This window comes from Plecotus auritus (assembly GCF_963455305.1).
Source record: "Plecotus auritus genome assembly, chromosome: 12".
Lineage (NCBI taxonomy): Eukaryota > Metazoa > Chordata > Mammalia > Chiroptera > Vespertilionidae > Plecotus > Plecotus auritus.
In genome coordinates this window covers 2,309,380-2,330,403 of record NC_137778.1, presented here as the reverse complement: position 1 = coordinate 2,330,403, position 21,024 = coordinate 2,309,380, and the positions used below count along the sequence as shown (strand labels likewise).

At 54.5% G+C, this 21,024-nt stretch overlaps 1 protein-coding gene across 5 annotated transcripts in view; it reads right to left on the bottom strand.

Annotated features, from left to right (window-relative positions):
• Nucleotides 1-6,480: 6,480 nt before the first annotated feature.
• Nucleotides 6,481-21,024, bottom strand: part of PBX1 (PBX homeobox 1) — a 210,540-nt gene continuing 195,996 nt past the window's right edge. For 2 of the 5 annotated variants that reach the window (XM_080648713.1, XM_080648717.1), the window contains one exon: nt 8,698-9,163. In XM_080648713.1, coding sequence (XP_080504839.1) covers nt 9,071-9,163 — 93 coding nt within the window. In that variant the 3' untranslated portion in view covers nt 8,698-9,070. Of the gene's footprint in view, nt 9,164-21,024 lie in introns of all 5 variants that reach the window. The other 3 variants (XM_080648716.1, XM_080648714.1, XM_080648715.1) reach the window with 2 other exon arrangements.

Here is a 21,024-nt window from a genome sequence, read left to right as displayed (position 1 = left end):
GTGCACGGAGAGACACACCTGCTTCCAGAATGAGTGTGTGAGGGTCTGCGCATGGGGCCATCCTCCGGGCGCTGCACGTGGTTTTCTGGCAGGAAGAAGAAAGGAATTTCGGGGTGCTAGGAGGCTGTGGGCTATGCCAGCAGTGCTATTTCAGCCTGTGGGAAAAGGACGATAGATTAAGAAGGGTCAACCCGAATTCAGAATATTTGTTTTCTATCCTTCTAACATTGTTTCTTTACCTCAACAGAGCAACCACATTTACATGCATACTTTGTAAGAAAGCAGTTGCTAGCCCTAGCTGGTGTGGCTAAGTGGGTAGAACACTGGCCTGCAGACTGAAGAGCCCTGGGTTCGATTTTGGTGAAGGGCACATGCCCCGGTTGCAGGCTTTATCCTCAGTAGGGAGCATGCAGGATGCAGCCAATAAATGATTATCTCTTATCATTGATGTTTCTATCTCTCTCTCTCCCTTCATCTCTGAGATCAATAATATATATATATATATTTATATATATATTTATATATTTATATATTATACATACATATATTTATATATATATATGTATGTATAATATATATACATATATACATGTATGCATATATATACACACACACATAATATATAAAGCAATTGTAACTGATCTTACTGATCTTGTTTCCTGCGTAACCCAGCACTCAGCTGCCAGGAGGTTTTGGTTGGTGGGATGGGACTGGGTCCCTGCATAATGGGGCAGGTGGAGGAACCGTAGTCCAGGCTTTGGGAGGCCGACACCATCCTGCTCCTGGGTTAGGGGTTCCCACCCACTTCCGCGCCCCCCCTTTCCCACCCCCCGCCCCGCCCAAAGCCCGATGTTCTAAATAATTGGCCCCACATCCCGGCAGCGGCTTCTAGAGCTTCCTATTGTTCTGCTTCCTGGGGATTAGCTGCCTCAAGTCAGTCCACATCTGTTCCAGAGCCCAGCTTGCTCTGTTCCCCCAGCTGAGGGCTTTGTGAGTGGACTCATGACTGTAAGTTCTTGCCCACGCTTGTAAATTGAGGAATACATCTGTAGTCATCAACAAAGACCTAGAGGTTCGGGATGTTGTTTTTGTTTAATTGTTTGTCTTCTGGAAAAAGTCATGCCGTGCGAGTGCTGCTGGAGGTGAGGGTCCTGAAGGCTGGCCCGCTGCTCAGACCGCTCAGTCCAGGACCGTCTGTGCCAAGCACGCCACGCCGGGACAGGAGCCGGGACTTGTGGAGAGAGAGCTCTTTACAAGCGCAGAGGGATGGAACCGGGGCGGCCGATGGGCAGTTTTAAACTTGGCTGGCTCTGCTTAAAAGGAGTTGGGGGACAATAGAAGAGAAACCTCAGGCAAACCCCCAAGAGATGGCGGGAAGGAAAGTTCCTGCTGCTTCGTAAGAACTGGGATCCCCAGGTTAAGGGGTGCAGGGTTCTGTGGGTGGATGGCCCCTCGGGCACCAGTGGTGCATGTGGTGGGGGAAGTCATGCCAGTTAAGACAGAAGCTCGGCAGAGACAATGGTAGGGCCATCGCGGCTGGCAGGCCTGGGAGTAGGAAGGCAGGCTGGAGGGGCAGTGGGTCTGGAGATACGTCTTGAATATGTATGTGAGCACCCAGGGTGCGACCACGGGCGAGGGGCCCCTTGCAGGAAGTCCAGCCTCTTTCAGAGCTGGCTCTTGGAGTGAGAAGGTGGAGCAGAGGCTGCTGTCGCGTCCCCGCCGGACTCGGAGCCTGTCCTCAGTTCCAGGGGGTGACCCTCACCCATCACCCACGCGCGAGGGCTGAGGTTTAGTTCTCTCATCCTCCCCAGATGGCCGTTCGTGGGCGCGATCACACGGCTGTGATCTGGGGTAGGGAACCTCTAGGATCTTGGCTTGTTGTGCTTTCCAAATTCTTTTTGGAAAACGTGGGCACTGGCGAGATGCAAGGCTGGAGGAACTGGACGAGGAGGGGCTGGCGTGGCCACCCCATTCAATGGGAGGGGTGTCCCTGCTTCTGGGGACAGAGCAGGAAGTCTGGTTGGGAATACACAGTGGGGGATCAGGGAAGGGACAGCTGTGGACTGGCATTGCCTCAAACTTGAACTTAGAAGGAGGGAAGTGTTTTATTTTGAACTTCAATTTCTCTCTGGGTATTCAGTAATGGGCACTTTATCAAGTGCACGCCAGCCCATGGGCTTATGTGCCATCAGGCGGCGCGGCGAGGAGCCTGGGAGCTGCCCTGGACAGGCGGTGGGTGTCGGGGCAGAGAGTGACTTCGGCTCCGGGCACAGCGTAACCTCGACATTACCGAGTGGACCCTACTGATCTGACCCGGGCGTCCAGAGCTCCAGGCCACCTACCTTTGCATGGGCCCAGGAGGTCCGCAAGGATGGCAGTGGTCCAAGGCATGTGGCCTGGGCGTGATCATTGCCACAGCCCTTTATACTTATCTTCCCACCCACATGGCCCAGAGGGGCCTCGAAGTTTGCCCGAGGCCAGACGTCGCCGGCAGCCAGCTGCACCTCAGTGGCCCAGAGCTGGCGACCTGCCGCCCTCTACTGCACTGTGAGCTTCTCTGGGAGTCAGGAGAGTGGGGCGCCCACCCCCACTCTAGTCGCCATCCAGACATCAGGTTAAATGAAACACCCTCCCGGGCTCATGCACCAAGTGGGCTCAGAAGACCCGCGCTCCTGCGTGTCCACGCGGCCGTTCCAGAGGAGGCTACGTTCTGGATGACTCACAGTGGTCACACACTGCTACCTGCTCTGGTCATCCGGCTGCAGCCGGGGAGGCGAGGAGGACCGCGAGGACAGTGGGCAGGAGTCACGATGGGGAACACGTCGGATTTTGTGCGTTTAAGCCTTGGAACTCGGCTCTCTAGGCAGCGATTAACCCGTGGAGTGACCGCCCAAGGTGGACGGCTGCCTCCATGGACCACAGGCTGGTGCTGAGACCCGAGTTTAGACAGCACCCCCATTAGTGCACGTTGAGAGGAGGGAGAGTGTTGGGCGGACAGGCCTGGCCCTGGGCCACACCCTTTCTGGACCTTCCCCACTGAGAGCCAGGAAGCCGCCGGAAGGTGACGACGCGCTTTCCCGGTGGGTCCCGTGTGGGGAGCAACGTAGGCTTGTCTTTTGCTCTTGCTTCTTCTTTTGACCATGAAGTGTGACAGGTGGCCCGCTATTCAGAATGCCTGTGTGTGGTGAGTGCCGGGGTTGGGGGGGGGGGGGCTGCCTAGCCAGACCGCCCCCAGGGCATTGAGGAAGGTGAGCAGAAGGAGAGGTGAGCCCTCACACCCGTCCCCTCTGGGACCCGAAGGGGAGGAGGGCACATTCCTGGGGGCAGGCACAGCCCGGGAGGAGCCGGATCCCTGAGGCACCGCCTGGACACGAGACCAGCACCGAGCCTGGCTCCGGCTCCCAGGTGAAACAGACTGGAGACCTGCTTTGGACACATTGTGCCCTCTGGCCTCTTGCTGTGACAGTCAGTGATCACTCTAATTGTGAGCTGGGGTGAGTAGGTCCACGAAGCCCGGGCAGCTGAGGAGGGAAATGGCCTGAAGCCGCCCTGCACACTGGACCCCGTGCCCCAATGTTCCGATCGGAAGAGGGGACCTGAGGCCTCTGTCCCCATGCTGGCCATGTTCTCAACACCAACATTCGCAGGTGAATTAATACTTTTGAGGCCGTGGAGCCCTCAGGCTGGCCCGTCACAAAAGTGATAATTTGATCCCATCGACTCTCCATTCCTTTGCTGTTTTCTGTTGCTTAGAATCAAATGGTGATGAGGGTGAGAGGGTGATGGGGACACTCAGTACATTCCTGCCTCCCTGGGCCCTGGACGGAGACCTGGAAACAATGCAGGTGGTGCCCCAGGGGTACAGGTAGGCCGCCAGGCACAAGTCCCACCACTGCTTGGTGCTGCAGGCTGAGCGCTGTCCCAGCCAGGACACCGGACGCCACTTCTAACAGACCCTGACCCCAAGGGTCGGGGCTCAAGGAGTGCGACAGCGGGGGAGAGGTGCTTCGTGGGGAGCAGACACAACTCGGGGAGGTGTGTGGACCTGGGCACGGCTCCCCTGCTTCTGAGGGCTGAGCCCTTCCAACCTTGGTCCCTTCTCTGGGGACATCTCTTGGGTCCCACGATTTTCCTGGGACCAAATCACAAACAAAGAGAAGGGAATTGGAGTCGCTGGCAAAGAGCTGACTCACAGACTTAAAATTTGCGTGAACACCTGCCTAGACTTGTAGCTGGTGCTTGGGGGCAGGGGCTCACCAACCACAGACAAGCGGACAAGATGGGGCCCGCGCTCCTGCAGTGCGGCTACTTTTCCCATACAAGGTCCTCCCTTCCGCCCTGGCCGGGGTGGCTCAGTGGGTTGGGCATCCTCCCATGCACTGAAAGGTTGCCGGTTCGATTCCCAGTCAGGACACATGCCTAGGTTTCAGGCTCAATACCCAGTTGGGGGCGTGCAGGAGGCAGCTGATGGATATTTCATGATGTTTCTCTTTCTCTCTCTCAAATCAATAAACAGCATCCTCAGGTGAGGATAAAAAATCCGTCCCTTCCTGGGTGAGGTCCGTGGCCCGAGTCCTCTGCCCCAGGGCCACGCACTAGGCTGTAAGATGATCAGGGTGACAGGCCACAGTCCAAACAAAACCGCCCTCCTTGGAGGAAGAGCAGTGGCAGCATGTGAAAGAGGACATTTACACCACACACAAGTATATTTTTTGCAACAAAAGAAACTATTTATTTGGAATATGCATTACCAGTACAAATTAGGAGACTGTAAAATCTACACCGTGTTAGTATCATCGAGAACACAAAGCTTCCGTCGATCAAAGGAACGAAGCCAGTGCTCAGAGAAGCAGAAAAGCTTAACTTTCAAACCAAACAGGGCAGAGCTTCGCAGGGTTACACTCTGAATATAAGAGCAGGGGAGGGAGCAGAGATAAAACCAACAGCCGAGGGAAATACTTCAAAATAACTGGAAGCGCCAAAGGGAAGGGAAAGAGTAAGCGAGAAAAGGGGGAAAACATTGAATGTTTCATTTATTTTAACAAAAGGCAAAACAAAACAAAACAAAAAAGGTTACAAAAAATAAGATTCCAGAAAGCTTTGCGCAAGGGATTAAACCATCAAGGTGATGTGAAAAGCGCGTTGCTATTCGGCCGTGACTTCAAACAGGCGGGCAGCGGTTTGGGTAGAAACCGTCAGAAAGTGCCGCTGCCGGCTCTGCTTCTCCACTGTCCTCGCCTGAGAGCTGAGAAGAGCTGGGTGCCGGCTGCTCTCGGAACTCTCGGTCGTCTGTTAAGTGACAGAGGTTAAAAGAGAGTTCCTTCCTGATAACACCGCCTTCTTTTCTCCTGGAACTAATAAAAGCATCCGAGTCAAGCCGGTCTCACCGTGTTGCTGCACGGCGGCCGAAAGGCTGCGTGAGAATAACATCCGGGACCCTGACCAAAATCAGGACCCCCAACCCATCCCGGTGCCCATCCAGCCGCCGGGAGTCTTCTGCAAGGAAAGTCCCCTCTGCTGGAGGAGGCATCCTGGCAACCCAGCCTCCCTCCTCAGGGTGCAAGGAAAGAAAGCGGCTCCTTGGCATTCACACCCAGCAAGGCAAAAACCGCTCCCTCCGAGGGAGAAGAACCGGAGCCCTTGACTTTCCTCAGAGCCTGCGGGTGTCCACTCACTCCAGGCGCAGTGAGCCACCTGGCGCCCACCTGGGCCTGATCTCTGTGACGTCAGCTCAATTCTGGGACAAAACCGAAGCAGCAAGGAACAGCCTCTGTGTGGCGGCCACCTTTTCACATCGCCTTGGTACATGTGTAAGGAATAAACACAGCAAGACCACAGTCCTGACAGTTAAAAAAAGCACCCCATAAACAAACCAAAAATAACACAAAACAAAGCATCATTCTTTTTTTTGTTATATTTTCAAGAGCAGGAATAAAGGGAAAAAAAAAGAATTCATTTCTGGGTCTCAAAGTTAAGAAACATAATAATGTGTTAGGTTGTACCTCTATGATGCTCACTATCCCAACTTTTTTTTTTCCTTTTTTTCCTTTTTTTAGTTTACAAAATGAATTACGGTCACTTTTAAACATCGTGGAACAGGAAATGGGTGTGCACAACTCGACACTTGTCTAGCATTCTTGAACTAATTCACAAATGCAAGAAAATAAAAGAGCAATGGGAGCATGGTCAATGCGGGTCGTTCCGTGTGAAAACAAACGTGGCGATGAGGGCGTGGGCACGGAGGCGACCCCGTCCTGCTTTTCGTGCTGTGAGGGTCATTTTTAAAATTTTTATTATAAACACTATTAAATCCAGACCGCTTTTTTGGTTTTTTTTCCCTTTATCTGAATATACAAGAACATTCATTATCAAATGTTCGTCATCAGTACTACAAAGAACAAGACACGAGTCGCAAGAAACAATGGAAAATGTTAATAAAGCTGAGAGGATTGTTGAGTATTTTTTTAAAAAGTTTTCTTTAAATTTGAGTTTCTGTAGTTTTATCTTTTTTTGGTATCGAAGTCAGGTTTTTCTGGGCAGAAAAATAAAACGCAGAAGGAAAGGGGGGAGGGTAAGTGAGAGAAAAGGCAACCAGCAGCCAAATAAAACCATGTCACGAAGGTGCCACCAGACAGAAGCGTGTGCGGGGGGCCACCCCACCCAGGGAGCGAGGGACGGCAAGGGGGCGATGAGCATTTAAAGGTGGGCAAACCCCAGGGGGCGCTGCGGCCAGGACACTGTGCTCCCATGTCCCTAGCACGCGGGGGGCGGGGCGGAGGGGGAGGAGCTCCCCGGGTGCTGCCGCCACAGGCCCTGTGCCCACCCGCCCTCTGGCTGACTGTGCGCCCTCTGGCTGACTGTGCGCTCACATTTCGCTGAACTTGAGAGACCTCATGGCGCCACGTTGGATGTGAGTGTGGCCGTGGAGGGAGAATGGGAAAGGTCTGCGTGGGACGGTGACAGTGAGTGCGGCTGCCACAGGGCGGGCACCATGCTCTGCTCCCCTTTCCACTGATCCGAAACGAAAACCCTGCAACCCAAACCCGGCCTTCCTGCGGCTCCAGAACCTGTGCCCTAGGCCAGGCGTCTGCGAGGTACCCCTGGCCTGCGTCCGCGTCCCGGCCTGAGACTGGTCTCAGCTGGGTGGAGACGCGGTGCCCTCGGCACCCTGCGTGGAGCCTGACCTGGTGACAGCTCAGGGGCACACGGGCCCGACATGGCTTCCTCATGCTCCTCATCAGCATAATCCCAGCATCTCCCACCTGTTCTCCCTTCCAACACACACGCCCTCCAGCAACGCAGGAGCAGTTGCTGCGCATTGGGCCGCGCCACGCGAGCCGCTCGCAGGGCCACACCTCCGGAAGCCCCTCCAGCAGCGTGGCCGGCGGGGCCTGGGCCCTGGCAGGGCCCCCATTAGATTCAAGCACCAGCTGAGAGCCAGGCCCGGGTTTCCGGTTTGGGAGGTTAGCGCTATCCTAAGGAACCGAACAGACCAAAGCAACCAAACAAGCAACAGCCACGACCCTGCCTTTTGCCATCACGGTGGCCGAGGCGGCAGGTCCGATGTGACCAGACGTTAGACAGGAAAGCCGCTGCCCTCCTGACCTGAGCGTTTCTCTCGGAGACGCTGCTCCCGACCTCACCCTGCAGCTCGGGGAGAAGGACCCCCACATCCTGTCCCACAAGCCCGGCCAGCCCGGCAGAACCGTCTGCATGTCACAGGTCCGGAAGCGAGGCCCTGAGAGCTGAGCACCACCCACTCGACAGGCGACATCGGAGAACAGCTTTCTTGCACATCCCCCTGGGCATGCCCACGCGTGACCGTCACCTGAGGAGTACACTGAGACCGTGACCTCCGCCTCTGTCACTAACAGGTCCTCAGACAAGCCAGCAAACAGGTACCGAGTCAAGCGCTCACACCACCGCGTCCTCCAGACCCAGATGCGACGCACAGAACTGGACAGGTCACGACACGTCCCTAGCGCCCAGACAAAACAGAACAGAACAGAACACTCCACCGCACACGTGCCCGCGCCTGAGGCTCGGGAAGAGCCAGCAGAGAGGGACCCTGGGAGCTGGCCTGCCCTGTGGGGGTGGTTCTGGTGTGCATGTGCGTGTGCGTGTGCGTGTGCGTGTGCGTGTGCGTGTGCGCGTGTGCGCGCGCGCGCGCTGGGGCCGCCAGTCCTGGACCCTGTAGGCTGCTTGCCTGTGTCCTTCAGAGTCCCTCTCATGGGCTCACAAGGCGGATGGCATGGTTACTAATGTAGGCATCTGTATGGGGCATGTGGCTGATCGTGGGGTGGTGCATGTGCCTACAGGTATGTGCGCACACGCATGTGTGGGAAGGGTTCAGGACGGAACCTCTCCCCCCTTGTGATGCATTGGGCACCACGCTGACCCACTCCTGGCTCCACAGCGTCTGGCCCCAAGTCCGCCTCTGAAACCTGGGGCTGTCCTAGGACAACGAGAAGCCTGGGACGCTGCCTCTCAGGCCTGCGCCCTCTACTGTCGCTGACTTCCTGCCTGGCATCTACCTGGCGGAGCTGAAGCCAGGACAGAGCAACCTCAGAGCCTGGCTATGGCAGGACCCAGGGGAGCCGGGCTGGGAGGCAGCGGGCGGTTGCTGCTAGAGGTAGTGAGTGACGGGAGACAGGGCTGCCTGGCACGGGGCTCGATGAGGTAACGTGGCTCCTCATACCACCGGCGTGAAAACATACAAATGCTTTTATTGTTTTCTTTGCATTTTTTCTCTTTAAATTCCTCTAATTGTTGAAAATATCCTTCAGTGACATGTAGAGGGCAGGGGCCCAGGGAGTAGAGGGCAGGGGCAGGGGCGGTGAGGGCACCAGGCTGACGCTGCTGGCAGGGAAGGCTGGCTTCTACCCAGAAAAAGGGGACAGAGTATAAAGAAGTGTCCAGATTGGCCGGAGGGGCATCCCAGGAGGAGAGGGAGGAGCTCATGGTGGCTGCTGATTGCTGCGCCTCCGGTCTGACCGCTTCAGCGTGGGAGACCCTCCCTCCGGCCCCGCCCGCCGGGCGCAGGGTCAGCCGGGATGCACGTGTGGGGAGGTCAGTTGGAGGTGTCGGAGTGAACGCTGCCAGGGCCTTCTGTAGGGGACGTCACTGATGAGGGGGTAGTCGCATCCTGCCAACCTCCATTAGCCTAGAAGGGAAGAAGGAGAGAAGTCAGGCCTGCGAGGGGCGCTGGGAGCACACGGTGACGGCGACGATGACAGTGACGATGACGAGGAGGAGCTGTGAGGAGGCAGCTCAGGGCCTGCAAGGGGGCACTCGACAGCAGGCTGTCCTTGTGGTCGCTCCCCCTCCCCTCAGTGAGTGGGCCTCCCCTGTGCCGGTGATACAGAGACCCCCCTCCGTCAGGTGAGACCGCCTGCCCTGCAGGTCCAGAGGCCTGAGTCCCGGTGCTGACTCTGGCCGGGCACTCCCACCCCTTTGGCCTCGAGTTCCCCTTGAGAAAAACAAAAAGGCTGCCCAACTTCCTCCGAAGGGCCCTTCCGGCTCGGAGTGCCCTAAGTCCCGGGTCCCAGGTGCCTCAGGCACATGTCAATGGCGGGGGGCTGTTCCTGTCCTCAGCGGGGCACTGACCACACCTGGGTGAACTATGGCTCAAGGCAGGACCTAAGCAAGGCACAGCCCGGCTGTGAGGAAGGTTCCATGAAGGCGAACCCCGTCTTGTTGGAGCGTCAGGAGGCTTCATGGAGGATGTACAAGGGCGACCCGGGAGAAGAGGGTGCTCACGCCAGAGCCTCGGCCTGGCCTGTGGGAAGTGGCTTGAGGGGGTGAGCCGGGAGCCGACGCTCGGTCTCCATTTGTACATCCTGTTCCTAACACTCAATCCAGAGCATCCAAACAGCAACTGTTCCAACAGGACCTGCCTTAGTGGGCACCCCTCCAAGGATCCCAGCACTCGGAGAGCCCAGGCCGGAGGTGCTGTGGCAGTGACCTCATGACCCCACCCTCGATCGCCCACAGACTGTGCTGCGACACAGTGTGAGTGTGCGAAAGGCACTAATCGTGTTCCCTCCCAGATAACAAACCCTCTGCTCCGAACACGCGACTGAGGCCCAGACCAGGCATGACGCTCCTGGGATATCTGGGGTCACGGGGCAGGGGTGACTATGGCATTTGAGGGGGGGGCAGCTCCTCCCCGCAGCATGAGGGGAGATCCCCACCATGGCAAGAGAGCAGATCTGGACACGTTTCCTAGACCAGAAAAACTAGGCTTTCAAAACAGTCAAGGTATTTGGGAACCAAAGGTTTCCGCACTGATCCTCTCTCCTGCAATCTGCCCTGATCCTCTCTCTCCCTGCCACCTGCCCTGATCCTCTCTCTCCCTGCCACCTGCCCTGATCCTCTCTCTCCCTGCCACCTGCCCTGATCCCCTCTCTCCCTGCCACCTGCCCTGATCCTCTCTCCCTGCCTCCTGCCCTGATCCCCTCTCTCCCTGCCTCCTGCCCTGATCCCCTCTCTCCCTGCCTCCTGCCCTGATCCCCTCTCTCCCTGCCTCCTGCCCTGATCCCCTCTCTCCCTGCCTCCTGCCCTGATCCCCTCTTCCTGCCTCCTGCCCTGATCCTCTCTCTCCCTGCCACCTGCCCTGATCCTCTCTCCCTGCCTCCTGCCCTGATCCCCTCTCTCCCTGCCTCCTGCCCTGATCCCCTCTCTCCCTGCCACCTGCCCTGATCCCCTCTCTCCCTGCCACCTGCCCTGATCCCCTCTCTCCCTGCCACCTGCCCTGATCCCCTCTCTCCCTGCCACCTGCCCTGATCCCCTCTCCCTGGCACCTGCCCTGATCCTCTCTCTCCCTGCCACCTGCCCTGATCCTCTCTCCCTGCCACCTTCCCTGATCCCCTCTCCCTGTCACCTACCCTGATCCTCTCTCCCTGCTACCTGCCCTGATCCTCTCTCCTGCCACCTGCCCTGATCCCCTCTCTCCCTGCCACCTGCCCTGATCCTCTCTCTCCCTGCCACCTGCCCTGATCCCCTCTCTCCCTGCCACCTGCCCTGATCCTCTCTCTCCCTGCCACCTGCCCTGATCCCCTCTCTCCCTGCCACCTGCCCTGAGCTGGCCCAGAGTCTGCCTGCCTGGGTCCCGAGCAATATATCTGGCTGGCTTTGAGCCCAGAGCAGTGCTGGCTGGGCTGAGGCCCGGCCCACCCTCCCCTCCTTCCTCTGACTCACCTTAGTAGCACAGGGTTGATGCGGAGAATTCATCACCGAATGTGACAGTCTAAGAGAGCTGGGCACTAAGAAACTCTCATTTGCAACCCAGAACTACGCTGAGGTGCCACAAAGCGGCTGATGTCAGCACTCTGAGGAGCTCGGTCTGCACACAGCCAGATGCCAGCAGCCCAGACACGGGCGTGGCTGGGAGGAGAGCTCAGGGCTGTCCCCCGGCACTGGTGGGCCGGCCAGGGAGAGAAACACAGAGACACAGAGGCACCCCTGCCCCGTGACATGCACGAGCACCCACACGCTCACCAGGGCAGTCACAGGCAGCGCCACCATTTTCCACCAAGGTGGATGGAGCAACCAGGTTCCCTGGCAGGCGCAGTTTTCCCAGCATTTTACAGGGAGCGCTTTCCGAGAGCGGCTCCGAGTTGCCAGGATGCTCCCTGGAAAATTTCAGCCTGGCCACTGCAGTCCCATCTCGAGCTGTGACCTTTCAAAATGCAGTCTGACCTCCTCCCCCCCCCCCCCCACCTTCAGTGGCTTCGAGCGGAGGGTCCGTGTCCTCCTCAGGCCTGGGCTTCCTGCCCGCTCAATGCTTGTGGCTGATGCTTCAACACCCCCTCCCACTACTCAGGGGTTCCCACAGCAGAGAGCCACTCACCCACCACCCACACCTGCTGTCTCCAACTTTGAGGGTGAGCACGTGTCCCATGTGCCCCTAGCATGGTCTCCTGGGGGCAGCCCTGTCCTCTGTCAAATCACAAGGCACTGGTGCTGCCACAGGGCATGTCCTCACCCACTCCCACGTCACCCACCAGACCATGAGCACCACTGTGGGCTCCTGGCCGATTCCAAGCTGCCTACCAGTGCCTGCACCTCACAGATGTTAGACAATGTCCAAGAGGGACAAATGAAGTGTGAGGGAACATGTAGTGGCACTGGATGTGGAGAGATATATGGTCTCGGGTCAGTGACCTCCATGACCATTTATACCAAGCCATGTACACCCAGGAAACAGCCGAGAGAGAGCCTGGCTGCCTGTACTTGGCCATGTAAACCCAGGAAACAGCCGAGACAGAGCCTGGCCGCCTGTACATGGCCATGTACACCCAGGAAACAGCTGAGACAGAGCCTGGCCGCCTGTACTTGGCCATGTACACCCAGGAAACAGCCGAGAGCGAGCCTTGATAGCCTGCACTGAGACATATACACCCAGGTCTACCTCCTGACATGCCACCCTGTGCAGGACCACACTGCTGGTCAGCTCGGCTTATCTTACACCGCACCGCCGGGTCCTGGCCGAGACTGTACAGTAAGACGGTCAACCTGTCCAATGTCCATTGGTAACACGTGACCTCTCTTGTTACAAGTCACTTCTTCAACCTTCTGTGCCATGCACTCTAACTGCCATCTAGGGGTGCCCTGTCACAATCCAGACACAACCCTACCTGCCATTGCACCCACCCCACACCATCCTGCCAGCACTTAGCGCCATGCAACTGAAGGGCACCTGTCAGTGGGCTCTGGGATCAAGATCTACCCTGGAACCTTCTTAGCGTCATTCTTTTCTATTTCACCTGTTGCGAACACCCAGCATTCATGCCGCCATGTGAGGCACGTGGGACACGGGAGGGGATGGTTGAGGCCGTCCCCTCACGCGGTACAGTTCCCAGCTTTAGGGTCAGGTGCTTTCTACTTCTATTAAAAGTGCAAATGTGACGGTTACACATAATGTTTCCACATCCTGCAGACTCAGGGACTCCGTAGGTTTGATGTATACACAGGAAGTTAAAACTTACGATTTGTTTGATTTAACTTTTCAGAGAAAAAAAAAAAGCTCAGTTTGCCTGAGCTAAATAGAGGTGTCTTAGAGCAGAACACTATTTCTATCTGAATGGACACCCTCCGCACTCAGGCCTGCAAAACCCCAGACACGTCTCTTTACACACATCAGCACAGTGTGCAGAACACACAATGCAGGTATTCTCATAGACTGAGCACACGTTCAGAACATATAGCACCTCAGGAATGTTTGTGCGCGCGCGCGCGCGCTCACACACACACACACACACACACACACACGCTGTGGGAAGAAAGCTGTAAGAGACTATTATGTTTACTCATATAGCCAAATCTGGATAATTCAAGCAAAGGGTATTTGTTTTACTCAGTATAAATGATCTGATGGGCTGACTCTATACAGCCCTAAGTTCTTCGTTTTATTTTTATAACCTCTGATTTTGCTTTCCTTTGTTGAAAGCCATCTTTTACTCACGGTGCACATAGAGGCTAACACACAGCTCCACGTGATGGGATCTCCACGGAGCATGCACACCACTCGGGGTGGACACCTCAAGGCCACTGACATCACACGGAAGCTGAAGCCCCTCTCCCTCGTCTGCTGTCCACACAGCCATCACCCCAGATAACCAGACCCACAGTGACGTGCCGCGGAGAGACATGGAGCCAACTCCACACCCAGAGACTGGCATATTCAAGAACACCGAGGACAGTAATAGCAACTTACATGCCACCACTGAGACAAAGCCACAAAGGCCGCGCTGGCAGCCTCTTATTTTGAAGCCTATTATTTGTGGGAGGTACAAGCTATAATCACAACAGAAACTTTCAAAACCCTTATCCTCCGTGACGCACCAAATCTATTTCTGAGCCCTAATTGCTATGTCACCAGAGAGCTGGCTGCTTAATGTGCTCAAATGGCGCTGAGAGCTTGCAGGGCTGCGGCCGACAGAACGTGCGGGGTGGGGGGGTAGAGGTGCAGGGGCACAGCCTTCCTGCTGCCTTGTTCATCCAGGGAGGCATCTCGCTCAGAACTGCTTACAGGTGGCGTGAGAGAAAGGCTTGAAGACCGCCAGCATCCAGACTGCGAATGCACCCGGCCCACCCACGGCACATCCTTGATGCAGGCACACCCTCGTTAGGCTGGATTCTCGTCCACATGGAACGTGGGTTGACTTTTTAAATTTTAGTTTTTTCCCTTTTATATTGTCCCAGAAATGTGTGCGGTGGAAATACCCGAGCCGTGTGGCGGGCTAGGGGGTCCGGAGAAGCCAGGGCAATGACTAGACAGAGAGAGAAGGTATTCTATATTCCCACTGCAGCTTGGTTCTTTTCTTTGTAAGATCAATAATAGTACCACTAACAGATCTGCCTTTAGATTTCCTAGGATAGCAACGGCTTTCCTGCCGAAGAACTTTCCACTGAAATAAACAGAGTGAGACATGGGGTGGGGAGGCCTCCTTCGCGGCCGTCCCACCATCTACAAGCAGAGTTTTCTCCATTTCCAAACACCCTCAGGGCACTGGCGGGGCATCGCACTGTGGGAGAGTGGGGGAAGTCACTGAGAAAAAGGGGGACATTTCAAGAACACATTTACAAGGCTAATAAACATGAAGAAATTCACTAGTAATCAAAGAGAAACAAATTAAAGTCAAGTAAAAGTGAGACACCCTTTTATGATTTAACTAGTGGCCCAGTGCATGAATTCATGCACATTGAAAGGAAATTAATTAGAATAAATATTTTAATATCGCTATTTGCCCTTTCTCTATAATAGAAGTGTCAACCAAATTCATGATTGATAATGACAGATAGAAACACGCATGTGCGATTGGCGCCAGCTAGAGCTTTATATGCATCGTGCATGCGCGAGTCAACTTAGCCTTTTATAGATATAGAATAAACTTGCTTAGTTAGATCTGATTTCGATTTAGCTAAACTTTTTCCAGCCCAGTGAAGCACCCCAACTTCTCTTTCAGGCAATTGTCAGCAACACAGCAGTAAATATCAACACAAAGCAGATTATTATTGTGGATCACGCAGGGAGAACAAAGGGTAAAATATTTAACTGCAGCTGTGTTTGACTGTATTCTGCAGTGAGAAAATCTGAGTCATTTTCAAGGTCCACCATTTCTTCTTTTCAGCCAGGTCAAGTTTCTAAATCTCCATTTTCTGGCTAATGAAAAGAAAATAGGATTCCATCGAGTCTCCTATCTACCTACTCCAGGACTTCTGTGAGGATCAAATGAGATGAGGCACAGGAAAACACTCCACAGACATTTGGTTACAGTGTAAAGACATTTGTTTCCACCTGGCTATAAAGCAAGTTGTGTTCCTGGGCTGAAGAAACTGCAAGGAGGCTAGTCGTCGCTAGGGAGGGGAAGTGGGCATTGCTATGTGACATCATTACCTGAACGGACACTTAGCATATTAGCCTTTTATATAGAGAAAAACTGACAAATCTGAAACACGGCTAAGTCATTGTCATTGAGCTTGTGAGGGATTGGGGACAACTTTGAGCTGCTGGTGAGAAGAACAAATGCATAGATATTTCCAGGAGAAAAGGGGTAGACATCTTCTGCCCTTCGCTCTGTTGACTCCATTTCCAGAAATGTGTCCAAGGAGTAACTTAATTCCCTGAACTATGATGTTTGCCACAGAATTATTAAAACTGTAAAAGAGAAAGCAGCTTAAATGTCCACAGTAGAGACTGCTTAAGTAAATTACGGACATTCCCTATAACAGGTTCCTTATGTAGTTACTAAAGTTATGCTTGACATGTTTAATGATAAGAAAAACACTCACAATGTATTTTTAGTAAAATAAGTAGGTTACAAAATGACATTTTTTATACGATCACCACGTTTCCACATGCACCACACACACTTGCACACACAATGCCAGGAGGCTGCTGAGAAAGGAGTTAGCAGTCCTTTTCTTCCGCGTGACTTCCCTGCACTCCCCAAATGTTCCACATCACATGTTAATCTGTAACGTTGAAACAAAGCATGTGAAGGGAAGCCCACAGCTAACGTAGGTCTTGGTGTGTGAGGTGCCCTGGAAAACCCCAGAGCTGCGGGTGAGGACCAGTCCCTGGTGCCGCAGGTCCGGGTAGAGCAGCCGCCGGACCCACCCAGCACGGGGGTCAGCCAGGGATTCCCAGCTCTCTCCAGAATACAGGGGCCTTGCAGAGTTCAGTGGTTGCTGTCCCTTTAAAGGACACCGCTCAACATAGCCCTCAGCTTAGACGAGATGGGCGTTACTTGGGGATAGGCAGTAGATCTTTTATTTCCCTGCCCTCGTGTCCAATGGTCACTACCAAGTCCAAGCAAATTCCTGCTGAACAAATGAGTGAATGAAGGAATGACTGTGGACCAAGCTCAAGGCCACTGAGACAGCACCTGTCCCAGAAAAAAAGAGTGAGGAAGAGAAGGAAGAAGACCCACTGCTCTGGCCTCTGAATACACACCCACAAAAGGTTTCTGGTGGGAGTAGGCTAGGGTTACAGGGTACAAGGTTTAGATAAGGTGGGGTTCAAATATGGGCATCAGGCTGTGAAAAATGAAAAAAAAAAAAAGCCATTCTTTTGTGGGAAAGACTCTCCGAATAACAAACACACACAAATGCAAAAGTCTTTGGGGGCAGGCAGACAATTCAGCCACAAGTCAGCCACAGCCTGCCTGCTGGTTAGGGAGGAAGGGAGAGGGAAGAGAGGGAGGGAGGAGAGGAGGGAGGAGAAGAAAGACCTCTTGACAAAGGCTGGAGTAGGCTCCTTTCAAAAAGTATGCATTAGGCACCTACTATGTATCAGGCCTGGTTACAAAACCAGGACCCTCTCATCAGAACCAGGGCCTGGAGAGGAAGGAAGAGCAAGAATCCGAGAAGAACCGCACACGGGCGTGGTCTGCAGGCCTGGAGGTGCTCAGTGAGCAGGACTGTGGCGGGACTGCCCCCTGACCTCTGGCCGGAACATTGTAACTGCTGGGAATGGCTCCAGGAACCTCCACTCACGACAGGACAGGCGGGGAGAACCGCCAGGCGCCTCTGCAAACTGTCCGGACAGGAAGGCCCGGCCGGTCCTCGGGGCTGGCCCACAGCGCACACAGGGCGGAAGCCCCCGTCGGCAGGTCTGTCTCACTCACCTTCAGTCCTGTTGTTGTGATTGTTCTGATGCCTCTTAACTTCCTTGTTTACATTTTAAAACCGACCTAATTGTGTTAATAAACCTGAATTACATAAGTTAATGCATATAAACTGCCTAGCACAGGGGACCAAGTCAATAAGTGTTAGTTATTAATGCAATTATTAAACGTCGTTTTAGCCTGTTAATTTTCTGCCCATATTGTTTTTAATTGTTCTCTAATTTCCTGCTTTACGGCACTTGCTCAGTTTATTACTACTCGATCTGTTTTATAATCTCTGTAAGCACGTTCTTCGAGGCTGTGATTCTAACCATGTGCCCTCGCTCGTTTTCTGTTTGTATTGTTCTCCGTAGTGTTTGTTTACTTCCTCTTGCCACATCCCAGGCACTCTTATCGTTCTCCGGCCATCCTCATCCTTCCACAGGCTTGTAGTGTAATGGTGCGTTATTTCCTCCTACTTCTCTGTTTTTCTTATTTCCTGGCTCTTTCACATTTAATTTCTGCCATGACTTTTCTATTTTCTATTTCTCCGTCTAAGCTGGTTCACATTGTGTTATCTGTGCAGTCTGTCGCAGTAACGCTTTCACTCGGTGAAGAAGCTCCTGTTAAGTGCTGACAATGGGCGGCAGGATGGCAGTCTTGGTCCCGCTGCGACCGGCCCTACACAGCCTCCTGGAGGCTCGGAGCACCTGCTGCCTCCAGAGCCTCTTCAATACTGTCTAGGCCAGTGGTTGGCAAACTGCGGCTCGCGAGCCACATGCTGCTCTTTGGCCCCTTGAGTGTGGCTCTTCCACAAAATACCACGTGTGGGCGCGCACATACAGTGCTATTGAAGGAGTACCCTAATTAAGTTAATAACAATGTACCTACCTATATAGTTTAAGTTTAAAAAATTTGGCTCTCAGAAGAAATTTCAATCGTTGTACTGTTGATATTTGGCTCTGTTGACTAATGCGTTTGCCGACCGCTGGTCTAGGCTATAAAACAGGCAAAACTGGCCTCTTCTCCCACTTGGCTGTCCCCCGAATTTTTGTTGTTGTTGTATTTGGTTAATCCTCACCCGAATCCATTGATTTTTTAGAGACAGTGGAAGGGAGGGAGGGGGAGAGAGGGAAGGGGGAGGAGAGAAAGAGAGAGGAAAACATCATGTGAGAGAGACACATCGATTGGTTGCCTCCTGCACACACCCCAAGTGGGGCCGGGATGGAGGCTGCAACCAAGGTATGTGCCCTTGACCATGAATTGAATCTGCAACCTCTCAACGCACAACCAATGCTCTAACCATGAGCCACGCCGGCCAGGGCAGTCCCAGAGTTTTAAAAAAGGTAACCGATGTTGCTATTTGGCACCTAGATTTCTAGAACAGTCTTGCCATCTGTGGTAATGAACTGCCAAGTCTCTCCACCGAGACACTGGGCCTGAGGTCTGCCCTGCGGCACGTGACCACTGGGCCCGGCTTGGGCTTGAGAAGTTATTGGGTTCGATGAATTAGTGGCTGACTGAGCCGGCCATTGCTAATAATTGATGTAGGCATTTATATATTTACTAGAGGCCCGATGCACGGAATGTGTGCCAGGGCTCAGCCCCCACCCGCTGAGACTTCATCCGGAAGGTCGTCCGGAAGGACAGCTGGTCTAATTAGCATATTACGATTTTATTATTATAGAAGATATCTTAAATCCTCCCTCCATATTATTTCAGTGTTTAGAGCAAATATATGCTAATCTGAGCTGACCTCTTGTACACAGTTAATTTTTAATAAAGAGCTAGGTTTTTATGAGGAAAGATGTACTTAAGCAGAAAGTGGTTTTCTGTGTTCTGTGTGAGGACGGCGCTGTTCCCACGCGGTGCCTAGCTCCCTGACACCATCATCCCGCCTTTGGTGGCCACTAAAGGATGGTCAGGGCCCTGGAGCCACTCATCCAACACGGCAGCCACCACACACGAAGCTGATTTGTATATCAACTCACTCACTTTAGGTCTAAGTGAAAACGCACTGTCTCGGCCACACTCGCCACGTCTCAGGTGCCCACCAGCCTCGTGTGGCGAACGGTGCATGTGGGACAGCAGTGACCAGAGTTCCCACCCGTGGCAGGACCTTCGGATCCCACGTGCCAGGGAAAGGGGCTTGTGGTGCAGCCATTTGTGACATCTATGAGGAACGGCAGTGCCATCGCCTGCTTGTACGAACGCTGCATTTTTAGTTGACGGGGTTAGATATAAGTCCTCTTACAAGGGCCACTCCCCAGGTGCTTCCAAAATAACATGACCTTGACTCCTGAGTGGTGTGGTCCTTCCCTGGGGGAGGCGCAGGGCCTGCGCTAGGCACCTCCCACCTGCTGGCTGCCACAGGTGCATGAGGGCGAGGAACAGCGGGGCTGAGGCCGCCATCCTCCCGGTGCCGCAGCCAGGCACCAGGGAGCACCCGCTCCAGGTGCCACAGTCAGGCGCTCAGGCCCAGGGAGCACCGGCTCCAGGTGCCACAGTCAGGCGCTCAGGCCCAGGGAGCACCCGTTCCAGGTGCCACAGTCAGGCGCTCAGGCCCAGGGAGCACCCGCTCCAGGTGCCACAGTCAGGCGCTCAGGCCCAGGGAGCACCCATTCCAGGTGCTACAGCCAGGCGCTCAGGCCAAGGGAGCACCCACTCCAGGTGCCACAGCCAGGCGCTCAGGGAGCACCCGCTCCAGGTGCCACAGCCAGGCGCTCAGGCCCAGGGAGCACCGGCTCCAGGTGCCACAGCCAGGCGCTCAGGGAGCACCGGCTCCAGGTGCCACAGTCAGGCGCTCAGGGAGCACCCGCTCCAGGTGCCACAGCCAGGCGCTCAGGGAGCACCCGCTCCAGGTGCCACAGCCAGGCGCTCAGGCCCAGGGAGCACCCGCTCCAGGTGCCACAGCCAGGCGCTCAGGGAACATCAGATGAACAGGCGTCTCTTCACTTCCTTCCTCCTCTGGTACTTGTCCCAGATGCAGGTCGGTCCTGCCTTCTGCTTCTTCTCTATCAGATCGACAGTGTGTACAGATCTAAATATTAATATTCAGGAACGTGGAAAAGAATCGTCCCCAATTCAAATGAAGCCAGAGATAAGTAGAGTTTTAGAAATGTACCAAATTTAAAAACAATGCTTGACTTCTTCTAAGAAAGAGGTCCATTATTGTATCCAAAGTCAAGCTTGCGGGAGAACGAGGTCCTCCTTCCGAGGAGGCGAGAGGCTTCTTCGGGAATCGGCGCTGACGGCTCCATTAACTCCAGCGCGTCCATTCGCTCGCTGCTTCCTGAGTGTAGAGGGCCCAGGCCAGTTGCGGGGCAACCCCGAGCACGAGCTGCCCTTCGGAGGGTGTGAGTTTCTTCTTTGCAGAGCGGAAGGCAGGACCGACTTGCGTCAGCACAACTGGCGCGATCCTGTCCCAGGGGCAGTTCTAGTCCCCGGCCTGGCGGACGGGACGGCGACCACCTGTGGGAAACGCCGCCCCGTCGCTACCCGGTGGGAGCCCACAGGCCGCTCTGGGACAGGAGGAGCCGAGGCTCCAGGGAGGGCCCTCTTGGCCACATGGTCACTCCCCCTCCCACGGTTAATGCAGGTGTGAATCTTATTCCCCGAGGACATGCACTGGCCCGAAAGCTTGGAAACCTCTTACAAAAACAAGACGGAAGAGCCTTTCACAATTACTAAGAGAGTATTGTGGATTTGTAAACATTTAAGATAAAAATCATCACTACATACTGCACAGCTGCATGGAAGAGCCACCGGTCATTACATCCTGAGTGGGGAGCTGGCCACACTGACCGGCATCCCAGGCCGCTGGGACGGAGGCAACGGCCAGGGGCGGGGAACGCGGGGGTCTCAGGCTGAACGCGCGGAGGCGGCAACAGAGAGGTGCAAGGACTTCGGGCAG